Genomic DNA, 17,812 nt, shown 5'->3' on the forward strand with positions numbered 1-17,812 from the left:
GAGTGTGTCTGGGATTACATGAAGAGACAGAAGGATGTGAGGAAGCCTACATCCACAGAAGATCCAAGATGTTTGGAACAACCTACCAGCCGAGTTCCTTCAAAAACTGAGTGCAAGTGTACCCAGAAGAATTGATGCTGTTTTGAAGGTAAAGGGTGGTCACACCAAATATTGATTTGATTTCGATTTCTCTTTTGTTCATTCACTGCACTTTTTTGATTGATGAAAATAAATAACACTTCCATTGTTGAAAGCATTCTTTGTTTACAGCATTTTTTCACACCTGCCTAAAACTTTTGCACAGTACTGTATATTGTCACAAACGTGACTTGGAGACATAGAAAGTTTTGGGGCAGCCACCCATGTCAATGGTATCCTGGCTGCAAAAGTCATAAAATTGTATACAACAGGTGGACAAAACCGAGTCCAAAACAGAACTGAGGAATAGGGAAAAGGTGGAGGCTTTTAAAGGGGAAGACAGGAAGTGAGATCAAAGGGGCGGGCTCATGAAGGTCTTCAGCCATTGGTTCGAGCCCAAACGTGACATCACAGGGGCCGGAACCGGCAAGGACTCCTTCCATAGACTCGGTCCCGGAAGTGACGTCAAGAGGGCCAGGTGGAATCTCCTGTGAATGGTCTGCAGGAAAGAGAGAAAAAGAGTCCGTGCACTCTGCCACATCCCGGTATGACTGTCCTTACTCAAGTCCTTTAGCTGCCTCCCATGCGCACGTGTGTGACATATATATATATATATATATATATATATATATATATATATATATATATATATATATATATATATATATATACATGGTGGTCCAGATCTAATTATGCAACTGTTCGACTGACAATCGTCTCCCCGCCATTTTGGAATGCAGGGCAGGTGCTGCCATCTATCGGCAACAAAAAGAATTTTAAGTGAAATCTCTATGTTCAGGGCAGGTGCTGCGAATTTTCTCTATGTAATAAACTTAATTTAAGTTATAGCATAATGAAAATTGCATAATTAGATCTGGACCACCCTATAAATGTGTATTATATATATATACTAGGGGGCTCCGCCCCCTGCTCGCTTCGCTCGCCAACCCCTGGCGTTGGGGCATGACAAAGAGTGAGATGTATGAATTAGATATAGAATAGTGTGCAGGTTTGGATGATGCCTATATAAATACAAAATAGAGTGTTTGGCATAGAGTAATGTTTTTTTGGAATATTTCTCTGTATACAACATTAGTAGTAAAGATGGTGTCTTGTCTTTGAATGAGTCTTCCTTGGCATGGATCATTTTTAATTTTAACTTTATTGTGAGATGAACGTCGAACACATGAGAAGGCAAAATAAAGTTGTGCATGTCCAAAAACGGGTTCAGAGAGGTAGATGCCAACCTTGTCCATGGTTTGTTCTTGTGATTTTTTGCTGGTCATGGCAAATGCAGGTTTAATGGGGAACTGTCGGTGTTTCAATGTAAAAGGTAATTCTAGGTCAGAACTCGTAAGGTCAATTCCAAGAATGAGAACAGTATTGTTAGCATGTGAATCTGAAAGAACTGTTGCTTGAATAACATCGTGTGTTATGGTGTTGACGACTAACCGTGTGCCATTGCATAAACCCTGTTTAGTGTTAAGGTTTCTTAATAGCATGATTATTGTTCCGTTTTTAAGGGTAAGGTTGTGTTGTGGTCATCCATCCGGGTTAATAGTGTTCAAATATTCTAATGGGAAATTCAGATGTTCATTGTCGTCATCAGAGTCAACTTTGTCAGAGCTTAGAAAGAGCCGTGTCTCTCCAGGAAGTAATGAAATGACCTGGTTAATAATGTGATTAACATTAATATTTTTTGGACATAATATAGTGCGTTGTGTTAACCACATATGCGAAAGCAGTATGGGCCATTGCCTTTTGGTGTCCTGTTATGTTCTCTGGTAGATGCAAAAGCAAATGAACTATTGTAGGATCTAATGTAGTTCATAAAGTTTTTACTTTCAGGCACATCCTTAGTTAGAAGCTTCTGTAGATATTCAGGATATGAATGTAAAGGAGGCTTTCTAATCTGCCCCTTTTGACAACAACGTGTAAATTCATTATTTGTATTGCCAGTTGTTTCTTCTGTGAAGTTAAGTGAATGACAATGATTGCAAATGACATTCATTAATCCCAATGAATTTTCCTCAATAGTGGACTCATTATTGAAAGCGTTGTCAGCCAACTGGCGTAAGAGTTTAGCAGACGTCTGGTGTTGATGTCTGCGACGGGCATGTTTTGCTTGTGGTGTTTGAGTGCCGCGTTGTTGCATGTCCATTATTTGTGACGCGCTATTTTTGAGTTTTAATTGATCCGCCTCCGCTTTGCGCAAAGTCCGTTTCACTCTACGTCGTGCATTGTTTGTATCGTGCCTTGTTCGTTTTTGTACGTCGGTCAGTTGAGCTTTCTGCTTTTTGAGTCCTGCTTGCTTGTTTTCTGGCCGGTCATATGCGCGTTGCTTTGCTCCCTTTTTTGTATGTCAGAGACGCAAGCTCTTTCTTTTGAAATCGTGCTTGTTTTGATGCAGCACTTTGAGACGCGCGCTGTATGCATCTACGTTCAATGTGTCTGTTCATTTGGGCACGTCTCTGTAACGGGGTTACTTGAGCTTTGCGTTTTTTGATCCGAGACATTTTTTCTCACGTATTTTCCGAAGCGCATTGTATGCGCCGCCGTGTATTCTTTTTGTTTCATTCGTGTTCGTGTGTTTTGTTCCGTTATCCGATCCGAATAGTTTTGTACCCGTGACCGTGTATGCATGACTTGTTTGTTCCTCAGCGTGCGAAATATGGATAAGTATTTAGTAGGATCGCACTCACTGTTAATATGGAGCCTTTTGTCCAGTTGAACAGTTAATAGTGCTTTATTTTAATGAGATCCACCTATGCTGCCTAGTGTGAAGGTTTTGAGATGACGTATGTTTAATATGGACGTTTCCTTTAGATATGTGGCTTTGGGTGTCACTTCTTATTGATTGGGGGGGGGGGGTGTGGGTGAGGATTGTTGTTGAGCGAGCGTCTTCTTTCGTTTTGTGTTCCAGGGGCTTGTTGAATCCCCCTCTTTGTGTGTGTCCCGTCCGTTGCTTGTAGGGTGTGTGGGGCGGTTTTGTGTTCTTTTTTTTTGTGTTCCAAGGGCTTGTTAAATCCCCCTCTTGGTGTGTATCCCGTCCGCCCTTTCTTGCGCCTGCGCAGTACGTCTTTTTGCAGCTACGGCCCATGGCCGGATGTGCCTGCGTCCATCATCCGGTTTAGCATTCTCGGTTAGTAATATGGATATATATATATATATATATATATTATATATATGTATTACTGTTATTCAGAAAAGAAAGAAATATAAAATGGCCATCAATCGCTCTCAGTCTGGAGCTCCAGGCAAGATCTCACCTCATGGGGTGAGCAAACAAACAGCCCCAGAGTGTGATGTGTCCACCTCCGTGCTCGGCTGTGGGGATGGTGTGGTTGTTCTTTGGGTCACACTCAGCATTTCTCTTTTTCCAAACACAGTGGGTCAAGTTAATACCAAAGAGCTCAATTTTGGGTCTTGTCTGACCACAGCACTTTCTCCTGAGCCTTCTCTGAATCATTTAGATGTTTGCTGGCAAACTTAAGAAGGGCCTGTACAGTACCTGTGCCTTCTTGAGCAGGTGGACCTGGTGGGCGCCATGACAGCGTAGTATGTTACCACTGGTGCTCTTGGTGACTGTGGTGGTCCCAACTGCCTTCAGATCATTAACAAGCATGTAGTTTTGGGCTGATCCCTCACCTTTCTTGTGATCATTCTCACCACCCTGTGAGGCGAGATCTTGCATGAAGCTCCAGACCGAGATGTGATTGATGGTCATTTTGTATTTAACTTCCATTTCTGAATTACAGTCGTCGCCTTCTCACCGAGCTTCTTTGTGGTGGTCTTGTAGCCCACTCCAGCCTCGTCTCTGACGTCCTTTGACGGCTATTTGGTGTTGTTGATGGTGGTGGAGAGGTTGGAATTCACACACATCACGAGTTGAGATCAGGAGTATCTGGAATTGATTGACTGATTGATTGATTGTATCTGCCAATCTGTAGGAGTCAGAATTCCAGCTGGGTTGTAGGAGATCCAGTCCTTATGTTTCTCAATGACATGCAAATCAATTTATAACTTTGATGTCACGTGTCTTTTCTGGTTTTTTGCTTGATATTCTGTCTCTCTCCATTAAAACGAAACTAGAGCTGAGAGACGGTTCATTTCCTTGTAAGTGAGTGTGGTCACTGAAAGTCGTGAATGACAAAGAAACGGACACCAATATAAAATAAAAAGCAATTTCTTTATTCTTGGTGAGTTAGAGAGACTGCAGCCCCCCAATTGTAAAAAATTGTACCCAAGACAGTTTGATGCAGGACAATAGTTTGATTTACTTGTCGCAGATAAGCCCTTTGTCCACCTCTCGGACCCTCAGGTACCACTCCAAACACCGGATAAAAGTGTAATTATTATTTATTAAATAATAATACTGTGCACCAAGCACTCTACACACCACACTACTCATATAATACTTCTCACAAATACTCAATGCTCTCCTCCTCGCCCAGACACTTTGCCCTCCTACCTCCCAGCTCAGCTCAGTGTCTGGGCTTTCCCACAGTCCTTTTATACACCCTGACCCGGAGGTGTGCCTGTCCAACAGTCCACATTTCCTTATTCCTTCCGGGTCAGGGTAAATGGTCCTTTTCTTCAACCCGGGAGCACGTCGTTTCTTCCTGTCACGTGACCATGACGTACTCCCGGGTTATAGGGCACATACGAGCCTCCGAGTCCCCCTATAGCGACTCCTGGTGGCCCCCAAGGTATCCAGCAGGGCTGCGTATAAAAACTACATAGTCCATGAGGCCCTGCTGGAACTCGGGGGACGTTCACGCCGTTGGGAGAGCTCCTCCTGGTGGCCTGGGGGTGAGAGCCGGAATAGAAAGCCGGCAATCCACCACAACTAAAAAAAGAGAAAACGCCCAACAATGGAAGAGAATGGGGTCTTCAAGCTACTTGGGCGCGTTCATTATAAAGAGGGTCCCTGACGTAGGGAGAGAAAGAAAAGACGTCTGCTGTTGTGTGTGAGTGACAGACACACAATGGGATTACTGTGTGCACTGGTTTACTGTTCTCTGTGTGTTACAGTCCTTTACCGTCTTTGTCTTTTTATTTCAGTATAAGCAGCTCCAAAGCATGCGGGCCCTTCATGAACTACAACATTTCGTGGGATGTGGTCCCGTCGGCCGTTGAAACGTTACCTGGCGGTGCGAGGAAATTCTTTTACGTCATCAGTTCTGAAGCCTTTGCTGTGACCTTCTTTGTGGTAGTTTGGTAAGTGTGAGCGGGCCGCGGTGGTCCTGTAGCATAACGGCGGTCAGCTCAATGGAAAAGTGAAGGTTTGAGGAAGTCCAACTAGTCAGCCTTCCTAAATGGCGTAACGGGAAATTGCTAAGCAGCAGCAGCAGCACATCATTGAGAAACAGAAATGGCTTCCCACACTTCACACTGGGGACTTAAAGCAAATGGCTGGTTAGTGAAATAGAAAGTGAAGGTGACGTTTGACTCTGGCCCTTTTGCTGGTGTGAGAGGATCCAAACAAACACAGAAAGGGGTTTGGGGGCAGCCGCCCGTATGCTTGAAATTGGCTGCCAAAAGCCAAGGCTACGGTTCAAAGTTTACAGACTTCAGTCCAGAACAAGAACAAACAGACAGGGAAAGATGGCGGCTTTAAAGTCGGGCAGGGGAAGTGAGGTCATCAGGGCAGGAACAGGTAGTGGCGTCATTGGACTGGGAACAGGATGGGAATCATTGGAACTGGAAGTGGCATCATTGGGGCCCAGAATAGGAAGTGGCATCATCGGAACAGGAAGTGACATCATCAGGCCCAGAGCAGGAAGTGATGTCATCAGGCCCAGAACAGGAAGGGAGTCATCGGAACAGGAAATGGTGTCATCAGACCCAGAACAGGAAGTGATGTCATCAGGCCCAGAACAGGAAGGGAGTCATTGGAACAGGAAGTGATGTCATCAGGCCAGGAACAGGAAGTGGCGTCATCGGGCCCGGAACAGGAAGGGAGTCCTCAGGACAGGAGCAGGATGAATGTTGAAGTGCGTTCGGAATGCGCGGTGCGTAGCGATGAAGGATTCGTCGTTTTTGAAGAACACTTCGACATCGAAAGCACGGTGCGCACTACAAGGGATCGCCTATCAAAGGACCCCGCGCAGTGGCCTTGAGAATTGGGGTACTTCATTTAGGCTCACCCTGTATTATTGCCTAAAGTGAATTGTTTTTTTGTGTAACTTTCACTGTTTGTATGATTTCATGTGCTATCAGAATAAATGTCGTTTGTTGTATTTACCTCATTTTAAGACCAGCTAAAGACCCGATGATTTTTGTGTTGTGTCCTAATACCTTAGAATTTGAGAGAGGGTGCACTTTCTTTTTCACACGCCTGTGTCTAGTTTCACGTTGTTAAACACAAACTGCAACTCCAGAGCTTTAATTTATTGATTTTTGTTTGTTTCCTTTTCCCTCGACAGCCTTGTCTTGTTCTACTTCATCGCCTTGGCCCGCGCACACAAGCTCGTCGTGAAGCAGCTGAAGGATCAACTTCACATGGTAAGTCCATTCCAGAGGTCTGGATGGAGCAGATTGTGGGGGTCTCAGGGACCACCTCGGGGTGTTTAACGTTTTGTGCTGTGACTTTTCATTTTATATCAGGAGGGACGAGACAAGATGTTTCTCATACAGCAACTCTACAAGGCCCAGAAAACGTTTAAGCAGCAGCAGCAGTTGCGGCCCCGGACGGAGGGATCGGAATTGGAGCAGGAGGGGATGTTACACCCTGACCGGGACTACTACAGACCCCCCTCTTCGGATGTATTTCCAGAGGATTATATGGACTATAACTTGACTTAGGCCTGATATTCCGTCAAGACGCGACAAGGAAGAAAACCAAGGAGGAAAATAGAATGTGACGCAGCATAAGTCGCCAGAGATGATTTTACTCTTCCTTATTGGATTGAATTATTTATTATTTTTAAAGTTTATGTTTTCTTGGCCAGATTATTTGAAGACTAAATACTTTCCAGAGTCTCCCAATGGGCGCATTTAAATGTATATATATATTTTTTAACTGTAATGTATTTTTAACCATGAAAGTCTTCTGATGGGTGTTATTCTTGATCAAGAGGAAAGCTGTGAATAAACCATTTGCTGCCCTTTTTCTGAGCTCATCGGACCACAGCGGCCATAGCAGACATCAGCTAGCTGGAGCAGAAACTGCCTCTTTAAATTTACTGACTAATCTTCTTGATTTGCTATGTTTACACTTCTCTTTTAAATGATCCTTCTTAATGTGAGGCCTATTTTGCTTGTAAATGTTGGTTATAAACGGAGTACTGGACACAAGCAGCTGGGCTCTCCCACTGTAGCAACTGACCAGCAAATAAAGGGGACTCCTTAACTAAGCACTTTAGATCTGCGGCCCACTCTGGGACGGGTACGGTCCAGTCTGAACATGCATGTGTTCACGTTGGAAAAGCAAATTAGGAAACGTGCAACGAGGTGTGAAAAGGTAAAGCACATCTCATACTCTTCGGTTCTGGGGGTGGAAGGGGATTGGGTAACAAATGAATATCATGTTAAATATTTTTGTTGTTTTTAAACAAATAAGATCTTTATTACACTAATAAAACAGATTTTTAAATTCTTTCTGACACGTTTTGTGGTGTTGGCAGTGTGGGTCTGCAGTTTTTTTTTTTAATTGTACGAAAGAAACTTACTACTTGGTTGCACATTTGTATGTTCTGTTTTGCCCTTTACTGGAACGTTTAAGACCAATTTTAAAGGATTACTCCACCCGCAAAGGATTTTTTTCCTATATATGTTACTCACCCCATGTACTTTGTAGTGGCATCTGAGAAAAAAATTTTGTGTATCAAATAACAAATGTCCTGTTTTCGTGCAGAATGAAGAGAAGGAAATTTATGACATAGCAGAACTCAGCGGTGGCCAATGCTGTACAACGGCAAACAATGTGATAAACGTCCATGAAAGAACATCGCCTCTCCTCATCATTCATTGGTCAGGAGTCCTGCCATCAATCCAAAATGTCCTTCCTGTGAGTCTTTGGGTTTACTGTTTATAATTCTGGACATAACTATTTAACGATATTTTAGGAAAAAACAGCGTTTTGTTTTGCACCCTTATGAGCAAGCGACTGGATAACAAACGTGGATTATGCGGCACGAGTAACGTGGTTTATTTCTTTTGTTTTTTTTCTGTTCTTCCATGAATATTTCTTCCATTGTTTGCTGTTGTACACCCCTGGCCACCATGAAATTCTGTTATGTCATAAATGTCCGTCTCTCTCCATTCTTCATGAAAACATGAGATTCTATTTTTTAGGGCAAGTAACCTGTGTGATGGAAACCAGGGGCGTCAGCAAGCCCAAAGCCCCCCCCCCACACACACACACACAGGTTGGTTTATTCACCAAAATCCTTTTCTCAGTTGTTTCAGTTGGTTTTCTCTCCTCACTACCATCTCTCTCACCACTGCACTGCCCTCCTCCAGTCGAGTGTTGCCCTTCTTCCTCCTCTCAGCTCCGACTCACCTGGCCAAGGGAGTGCCGTCCCTTTTATTAAGTAGTACATCCAGAGCCAGGGCCCCTGCCCGATGGAAGCACTTCCGGGTCAAATGGAAGTCCATCACGGCAGGGCAGCACCCTCTTGTGGCACCCAGTGACATCTCCCAGCATGCCCTGTTGGCTTTCTACTGGGTACCAATATCCGGTGTTGCTGCCATCTAGCATGCTGGGAGAATAACAAACCCCCAGTGATCTCTTCTCTTTTCAATTGGCTGTCTGTCCATCCTTTCTGATCCCTCCTTTTGGGTCTGCTCCTTCTTTCCTCCCCAACCGGGATGCTTATCTGCCTATTAGGGGTCTCCCCTCCGGGTAAAGACCCATCCCCTCTCCTGGCCGGGATGCCCATCCAACCCGTGTGGCATCTACAACTGTAAAATGTTAAAGAATTCCTTCAATAAGCTGGTCATGTTGGAGGTGCCAGTTGTCAAAGACGAGACAAGGAGTCACAAAAAGGTTTGGGGCAGGCACCCGTATTTTGTTCCTGGCTGCAGACGGATTTGTAAGCACAGTGATGTGTACGGGGCATCGAGTCCAAAACAGAACTGATTAGGTGTGGAAAAGATGGTGGTCTCAAGGCAGACCACAGGGGGCCGGGATCAGAAGTGAGGTGGTCTGTTGGGGGTGGAACTGAAAATGAGGTCATCTGTGGGGGTCCTGGAACCAGAAGTGAGGTCATCTGTGGCCCAGAACCGGAAGTGAGGTCATTTGTGGGGGCCTGGGACCAGAAGTGAGGTCATCTGTGGAACCGGAAGTGAGGTCATCTGTGGAACCAGAAGTGAGGTCATCTGTGGAACTGGAAGTGAGGTTGTCTGTGGGGGCCTGGGACCAGAAGCGAGGTCATCTGCGGCTCAGAACTAGAAGTGAGGTCATCTGTGGGGGCCTGAGACCAGAAGTGAGGTCATCTGTGGAACTGGAAGTGAGGTTGTCTGTGGGGGCCTGGGACCAGAAGTGAGGTCATCTGTGGCCCAGAACCGAAAGTGACTCATCTGTGGAACCAGAAGTGAGGTCATCTGTGGAACTGGAAATGAGGTCATCTGCGGCCCAGAAACAGAAGTGAGGTCATCCGTGGAACTGGAAGTGAGGTCATCTGCGCCCCAGAACCAGAAGTGAGGTCATCTGTGGAACTGGAAGTGAGGTCATCTGCGGCCCAGAAAAGGAAGTGAGGTCATCTGTGGAACTGGAAATGAGGTCATCTGTGGGACCCGCAGAACCAGAAGTGAGGTCATCTGCGGCGCAGAACCGGAAGTGAGGTCTTCTGTAGAACTGGAAGTGAGGTCATCTGTGGCCCAGAAAAGAAAGTGAGGTCATCTGTGGAACTGGAAGTGAGGTCATCTGTGGAACTGGAAGTGAGGTCATCCATGGAACTGGAAATGAGGTCATCTGCGCCCCAGAACCAGAAGTGAGGTCATCTGTGGAACTGGAAGTGAGGTCATCTGTGGGGCCTGCAGAACCAGAGTTGAGGTCATCAGGGCCTGGCAGAATGTCCCGTAACTGGTCTGCAGGGTCAGCGCACATCGCCCCCGCTGGTCTGGCGTGGTATTACTTTCTTTCGAGCCCTTTAGCTGCCCCCCATGCGCACGTGTGTGTCACGCTAGTGAAGAACGCCAGTAGTTTTAGGATTTCTCGGGTGGTCCAATCTCTTCGTGTCGTGTCTTTTTGTGTTTTTTTTTGTTTTTTTTACACAACATGAGACAGAAACACAGAAACTCTTAGAGGAACTGACCCAGAAATTAAAGCCTTTTATTCGTTCTGATAGACAAGAATAAACCTAAAGCAGCAGACCCTTTGAGTTGTCGAGACGGAGGGAGCCCTGCCAGCCCTGCCAGTGTCAGACCCCTAAGCCGGTTGTGTGCCCGCCTGTCTCCTCTCAGTCCCAAGATTGAATCGCCGAGCCACTTTGCCTACAACTCCATAGGTTTCTTGCCGTTGGCCTCGCAGGTTCAGCTCTAACTGGACGCCCTCAGCGTTGACATTTTGTTTTATTTTAACCCTTCAGAGGCCTGGCGTCTCCTGATCCCCCCAGTCAGATATGTCCGATACCACGGACCCCGTGTCGTCCAGCAGGATGCGGAGGCTGTCGGCGTCCTCGTGTCTGGCGGGAGTCGCTCGACTCTCTGAACGTTTGCTTTTACGCCTGCCCTTGACGTGTTCGTTCTCGGTGTCCAGGGGTCCGCTTTGTTGTAAGTGGGATTCTGGTTCCGGTCTGTCAGAGGAGAACTTTGTGTCTCCGGACATTGCCAAGCAGCTCCGCAGGAAGCCTTCAGGGGGTATATGAGGGATTCCTGTGGGGGTCTCGTCCTCATCCACACTGGTGCTGTAGGCTATGCGCTGCAGGGTGTACTGGGGTGGGCTTGACATGAACGTGGTGGTCGAGTCGGAGTAGCAGATGGTTTGCCGAGTTAATTCCGACTGTTCCTGCTTATTTTCTTCCTCCAGCTCAGCCTGATGACTTTCCTCACCGTTCTTGTGTCCTCCTGCAGTGGGCCGACACTCCTGCTCTTCTGGCCAGAAGTCTTCCTCATTTCCTTCAGATGTCTGACCTCCAAAGTGGTGACTTTGACTCGAGACGTCCCTGCCACTGTCCTGGTGACGGCCTGCTCCAGGATCACCTCCTTGGCTTTCTGAAGTGTGTGCCGTGTGATGTGCCCTGGCAAGGGTGTCTGTGCCCACCGAGCTCGTCAGCACATGCCTGTTCTTCTCATCCTGGCTCTTTAATGTCTCAGTCGCTTCCCCTGGCACCGTCTGCTCTTCGGGTTTTCCCAGCTGACCGTCCTCATCTCCCTCGTAGCTGGCGTTCTGTTCCTGTGGATGGATCTCTGCTTCGGTCTCCATCGCAACTTCATCGTCTCCCAGCAGCAACTCCTTGGCAGGCCTACCACCCACTGGTGAGCTGTGGTCAGTCTGCTCTTCTTTTCTAGAAACGTCTGCGTCTTTGCCAACACTTCCATCTTTCTGCCCGCCAGCAGTGTCTCCTTTCTCAGGGATCTTGGCCACCGAGTCACTCGATCTGTTCGGTTCAGTCCCCAACCCTAACGTGCCAGTCAGAGTCTGGGAGGAGCCGTCAGTCGACAGATTTCTGATGTTGGAAGGTTCTGGAAAGCAAAAAAAGACGTTCAGTTCGTTATAACAAGTTGTTTGCAGGAGTTAAAGTCACAGGCCTTGGCACCGTTGGTCCGTCCTTCCTTTATTTCATTGCGTTACAATATCATGGGTTTTAGTGACTGGTCCGCGCCAGTGCGGAGTTCTGCCACGTCAAAGGGAAAGCAAAATGGTGGGCTGCCGAAAAAATCAAAAACAAAACCACAAAGATTCCGGATCGTAACTGTTGAGCTGAGAAGATGTCCGTTGGGGTTGGGCTGCCAAGGGAAAGGCCAACTGGGGTGAAGCTGCCTGCACCCTCTTCCTCACCTCTCTGCCACTCTCTTGGTTTCTTTGGATGGTTTGATCCCAAGTGGGGGGCGCGAGTGAGAAGACCTGGCAGGACTTGCGCTCGGCTCGTTTGACCCCGTGTCCGGGACTTTGAAGTTTCATTTCATTTAAATTCGCCGACCTTCACCACCTCTGCTCCTTCCAGCACCTTCTCTCTCATTCACGCACATGGACTCCTCCTGACTCTCATCCCTCTTCTGTCCAGCGCGTACCTCCACCATCGACGACAATGTCATCTGCCAGCCTGTGATCCTCGATGTCATCCCGCTGTCCTCGCGCTTATCCTGCGCCACCCTCACATACCACTCTGCCACTCCCGACTTCCTCATACAGCACCCGTGAGGTCCGCGGCCTTTTTAAATAAATAATTTAGGGAGGGGGGGCATGGTAGCGTGGCAGGAGAGGTGCCCGGGTGCAGAATCGCCCGCGTCTGTAACTGATCCCGACAGCTGCCAATCGCCACACCTGTGCCATGTCCCCACATGAAAAGGAGACGCACGAGTGCGGAGGGCAGGAAAGCGAATGAGAGAGGAAGAGAGGCTTGAAGAACGAGAGTGCAGCATTGGGGGCAGAGAGAGAGAGAAGGGGGTCCTGGGACGTGGCAAGGGATTCAGTGCCCCAGGGACGGATCGTAGCCCCTGATTGTGCCGAGGAGTGGGTGCCCATCCTGGGGTCCGACGGACCCCGAGCGGTCTGGTAGATGCTGATGGGGGGTGAGTTGCGCTCGGCTCGTTTGTCCCGATGAGCGTTGCTGGTCCTTATTCTCGTTTTTCTTGGCTGCACGATGTATTTGAACGCTGCTTTGGTTTTTGTGTTGATAGAAGCTCTTGCGCTTTGCACCGTCCCCTTGTTGCGTGTGGTGCCCTCATTGCTTAGCTCGTCTCGGTCACGACTATCGACGGTGTCGGGTTTCGAGAGCATTGCAGGAGGACCTGCCTCGTCACATGGCACCCTGTCCACAAACGCACAACGCAATTCCTCCTCTGACCTTCTTCTCCATCAACACACCAAACTGTAGGACTCGGTCCTGGCATGAAAGCACATTGCTGCCCACGGATCGCCAGCCTCTCCCCTCTTTGTGGTGTGGCTGATCAGCTTTATACCCCCTGTAGGTGCCACCCTGATTCTTGGTGCTCATGGACTTGTTCTCTACTTCTCAGGCATCTTCTCACGATTTGGTTAATCAGCTCTGCCGCCGTCTCACCTGAACATCTCCAAGCTTTCCCACTTTTCATCCTCTTCATGGCTCCCCTCACCGTCTCCACTTTTGGAACGCCTGGCAGATCAGACCCCTTTTCAATCGGCAACCCCCCTTTGAGCCGCCGGGCATGGTGTCTTACCTGGCCGAGGTGGACTGACTGATCTCTTGTTTCGTTTCAGGAGCCGTCCGACTGGATCTTCGACTCTTTGAAAGCTGCAGAGGTGAAAGGTTAGAAATGCAGTTGTTGCCCGTGCCGTGTGGTGACAGGACTGGCAAGCTGCGGAAAATCCAGTTTGGGAAGAGCGCCATTCCGAACTGCTTACCTTCTCCCTCTGGGGCTGGCAGAGGCGCACATCGATGGGTTTGGAGACCTACGAGTGGACGCTCTCTGGCGTACAGCCTCCCGGGCGGTGGGCAGCGCCCCATTCTCGTTGTACTGTGGTGGCATTGAGCCGGACCCCTGAGTGAGGAGAGACAGGATTACAGTTGAGAGGTGTGTGGACCGAGGCCTCTGCCAGCACCCCCTGCTGGTTCCTTCAGGTCAGTGAGTCGCCCTACGGTTCTCGGGTTCAGTCGTGTGGGACCCCCCTGTGCCTGCAGGTTTTCATTCTACCCAGTTTGCCAATCTGTGGGTCTGTCCGACGTGTCTCTGTAACAGTAGCTGCTCTTCTTCTGTGTTCAGCAAGTGAGAATTTTATATTTTCATGTGTGAATTTCAGCACGGCCTGCGCTCAAAGAAATCTCGAGACGCCAGCGTGTGGGAGGCAGCTAAAGGGCTCAGGAGAAGGTAATTCCCAGTCCGACCAGCGGGTGGCAGACTCCACTAATCCTTTCTCTTATCTCCCCGCACACCAAATGCGGAAAATTCCGGGACGGCTCTCAGGACCTAATATTTCTCTCCCGTTCATTCTCCAGGTGGGCACAAGCCTGGGTGCCATGCTGAGCCAGAGCGTCGATGGCACCCAACACCCCATTGATTTCCTGAGCCGGGAACTGCTGGACCGGGAGAGCAGGTATGCGGCGGTGGAAAGTGAGGCCCTGGCGATTAAATGAGCGAGAGTTGAGGTCCTACCTCCTGGGTCGCGGGTCACACTGGTGACAGACTGTGCGCCCCTACAGTGGATGGCCCTCCACGAGGAGTTGAACCCGCGGGTTCTTGAACTTCAACTGTATACGTTTTCGCTTGTTCATCGTAAGGGCTCGCTCCATGCCAACGCCGATGCTCTCTCTCTCGAGCACACAACCTCTCGGTGCAGGATGGGTCTGGGCTGGTGGGGGGTGGTGACAGGGGGGGCCTTGCCACACACGCAGCTAAAGGGCTTGAGTAATGCTAATACTACACCAGACCAGGGGGCAGCAGGGTGTACTGACCGTCTTTCTAGTCCCGGGAAATCCCACCAACCGCCGGCCCCAGAGATAACATCACTTTCAGTTCCGGCCCCAGAGATGACATCACTTCCTCTACGGGCCTTTAAAGCCGCCAGCTTGCCTCCAGTCTGGCAGTTCGGATTTGGACTCGATCTTGTGAACACCTTTGTTATAATATACGGGTGGCTGCCCCAAACCTTTATGATGTCTGGAGTGGTTGACTTATCACAATATATAGATATAGATATAGATATTTACTTTGTTTTGGTTTTTTTTTAATTTTGAGTTCTTATTTTTGACCCACTGGTAGTAAAACTGACTGGCACCAAACCCTGCAGCCACGAGGAAAGCTTTGGGCTCATCCAAGATTGCGCCATGCTGGGAGTGAGCAGTCTGTAAAGCGGAGGGCGGTGCCCGGAGACACGGCCACTGAGCACTAAAGGGCGTGGAGGAGATCAGGGAGTGACACGTCAATGAATCTGAAAGTGGGCTTCTGATCAGCTCTCCATTTGTGTCGCTGCTCCTAAGGCCTAAGCTCCAGCTCTGATCACATATGATGGCACAGAATGGGATTATTAAGGAGTAACACACACATAAATAATAAGGAAGAGCGCGGTACCTGACTGGCATCTCGCAGCGGCGGTAGGGAGATCTCCGTCTGAAAGAGAAGTCCACGGGTTACACAAACACACAGACACAGTCGGGGTGTGATGTCATTCGGCGCCCCCCCCCATGTGATGTCATTCGGCACCTCCCCCATGTGATGTCATTCATCGCTTCCCCCATGTGATGTTATTCGGCGTCCCCCCATGTGATGTCATTCATCACTTCCCCCATGTGATATCATTTGGCACCCCCCCCATGTGATGTCATTCTGCGCCTCCCCCATGTGATGTCATTCGGCGTCTCCCCCATGTGATGTCATTCAGTGCCTCCCCCATGTGATGTCATTCATCGCTTCCCCCATGTGATATCATTTGGCACCCCCCCATGTGATGTCATTCAGTGCCCCCCCATGTGATGTCATTTGGCACCTCCCCATGTGATATCATTTGGCACCCCCCCATGTGATGTCATTCTGCGCCCCCCCATGTGATGTCATTCGGCGCCTCCCCCATGTGATGTCATTCATCTGCACATCCAGTTTGCACAAACCCCGCCCCCCTCATTGTTAGTATTAGGGTAGGGGATAGAAGCCCGAAGGCGCGCCCTGGCACACTGATCTCACAAATAAATGATATTTAAAATATATACCCTTGCTACTGTATATGATGTATGAAATACTTCAAAAGTGTATAAAATACCTTAAAACCCCATAAAATTGGTCTAAAATGCAGTTTATAATAGTATCAAAAATTTCCAATATTTCCCACCTCAAAATCCAACTAAAATACAGGGTTAAAAAAATAGCGCCCCCTACCATTCAGATAAAAAACTGGGATTACAAAATCAAGTAAAATGCTACAAAATGTAGACATTAAAAGGACATTAAAATTAGGGTCATAAGAATTTGTTAAAGGCACTAAAAACGAACTCGTTGTGAGCTTCTCAAGCGTCGGGTTTTCATCTTTGAACGCTTACCCCGTGACTCTCGGCTTTTGTTTCGCCCCCTTTGGTTTTCTTTGCTCATTTTCCGTTTTGCTTCCTGGCATTTTTGGACCCTTGCCTTCCATTTTTGAGTACACTTCTGGTCTTTCCCTTCATGTCCCCAGTCCTTCTGCTCACAATAATCCTCGATGGCTTGTGTGTCATAACAGGTGGCCGTGGCCATCAAACTACAAAGTAGTCTGAAAACAGATGGCAGGAATTCCAAATGTATCCGTTATGAGAATTCTTTTTTTTTTTTTTTTGCTCCCAATGGATTTTGTTTCCAAGTCTTTGGACATGTTGTATGATTTTTGACATAAGAGAGTCTCCCAGCCTGATTATCTTTAGAAGTTATTGTCTCTGTTTATATATTAATAAATAGATTTCAAGACGGGTTGAAATCTAAATGATCAGCATACACCGCAGCAGTGCGCCATCTGTTGGAATGTATTCTGTAATGCATAGAGTAATAAAATGCATTGCTACAAACATTTCTGATGCACCATCTGTTGGAATAACAAATGCAATGCATATGTCTCTGTTATATACAAATTGGTATGGGATTCATAAAAACAGTGTTAATGTTTCTGATGCACCAACTGTTAGAATGCAAATTGCCACACGAATATATTGGCTAAATGCCATTTGGAGATAAAGACAGCTTAAGAGACAAAGACAAAGGGTGACAGATGTCAGAGGTGCACTCAAAGGTCGACGGCAGCAGGACAAACCTTTCTGGGGTGACACCGTGGGGCACCAGGGTCTCCAGAAGCCAGGACCAGCACTTCCTGTCATAAAAGAGAAACAGAACTGGGCATCATTCCATAACCTCACTTATGTTCATCATACAAGGATAAAATGGCACGATCCTGATAGGGACGCCGTCGTCGTCGGGCATGGGTGGCACGTCGTGCTCACCGTATCCACGATCATCTTGGCCGCTGAGGAGACGAGACGGGCCACTTCGCCTTGGCTGATGTAAGGTGGCGGTGCTCGCCGGGGCCACGAGTCTCGTCTTCTGCAGAAGAGAGGAAGAGAAATGGACTTTAGTTACACCGCTGCTCTCGTACCACGTGACCGGGTACTGTTAAGGGGCAACTTCTTGTAAATACTAGTGGCGGGGCAGCCATTTCTAAAACGGAGCTCTTGAATCCTGAATAATCCCCGAGTCAGGTCTCCTAAATCTTTAGTGTCCTTCAGTGGAGACCATGAGGCTCAGCTGGCCCTCCATTCAGATCAGAAGGCCTCCCAGAATTAGTCACCTGCTCTTCTTGTGTCCTTCACACTAAGTCAGCTGGGTGACATGAACCCCACTGTGCCCTGCTGTCATATCTCGTGAATCCCTGGTGCCCTTCAGTGGAGGCCGGGAAGCCCAGTAAGCCCTCCTTTCAGACTTACTTAGTGGCATCACATGGTCCTAGACCCAGTTCAGCTGTAGGCACTATGGCCAGATGTTCTGGCGGATGCCAATCGTGGTTATTGGTGATGGGACTGGCACAAGGTGGATTCCCCTTTTTTGGACCTCAACTGCTGGCCCTTTATATGTGTTC

The 17,812-nt window shown here is 48.0% G+C and overlaps 2 protein-coding genes across 2 annotated transcripts in view; one reads left to right on the plus strand and one right to left on the minus strand.

The window, feature by feature from the left end:
• The window catches only part of nomo (nodal modulator), a 152,360-nt gene that overhangs the window by 56,746 nt on the left and 77,802 nt on the right, over nt 1-17,812 (plus strand). Inside the window, 7 exon segments of the mRNA XM_051934327.1 lie at nt 5,203-5,358; nt 6,567-6,645; nt 6,748-6,942; nt 10,701-10,944; nt 11,114-11,303; nt 11,401-11,562; nt 14,027-14,320. Of these exon segments, the coding sequence (XP_051790287.1) occupies nt 5,203-5,358; nt 6,567-6,645; nt 6,748-6,942; nt 10,701-10,944; nt 11,114-11,303; nt 11,401-11,562; nt 14,027-14,320 (1,320 nt within the window).
• On the minus strand, nt 10,489-17,170 carry LOC114660997 (uncharacterized). Its single transcript, XM_028814072.2, has 5 exons — nt 16,994-17,170; nt 15,295-15,333; nt 13,631-13,767; nt 13,447-13,520; nt 10,489-11,769 (listed from the first exon to the last, which is right to left on the minus strand). The coding sequence occupies exons 3-5, from the start codon at nt 13,753-13,755 to the stop codon at nt 10,670-10,672; spliced, it is 1,299 nt and encodes a 432-aa protein (XP_028669905.2). The 5' UTR covers nt 13,756-13,767; nt 15,295-15,333; nt 16,994-17,170; the 3' UTR covers nt 10,489-10,669.

Source organism: Erpetoichthys calabaricus, chromosome 11 (genome assembly GCF_900747795.2).
Source record: "Erpetoichthys calabaricus chromosome 11, fErpCal1.3, whole genome shotgun sequence".
In the NCBI taxonomy this organism is placed as follows: domain Eukaryota; kingdom Metazoa; phylum Chordata; class Cladistia; order Polypteriformes; family Polypteridae; genus Erpetoichthys; species Erpetoichthys calabaricus.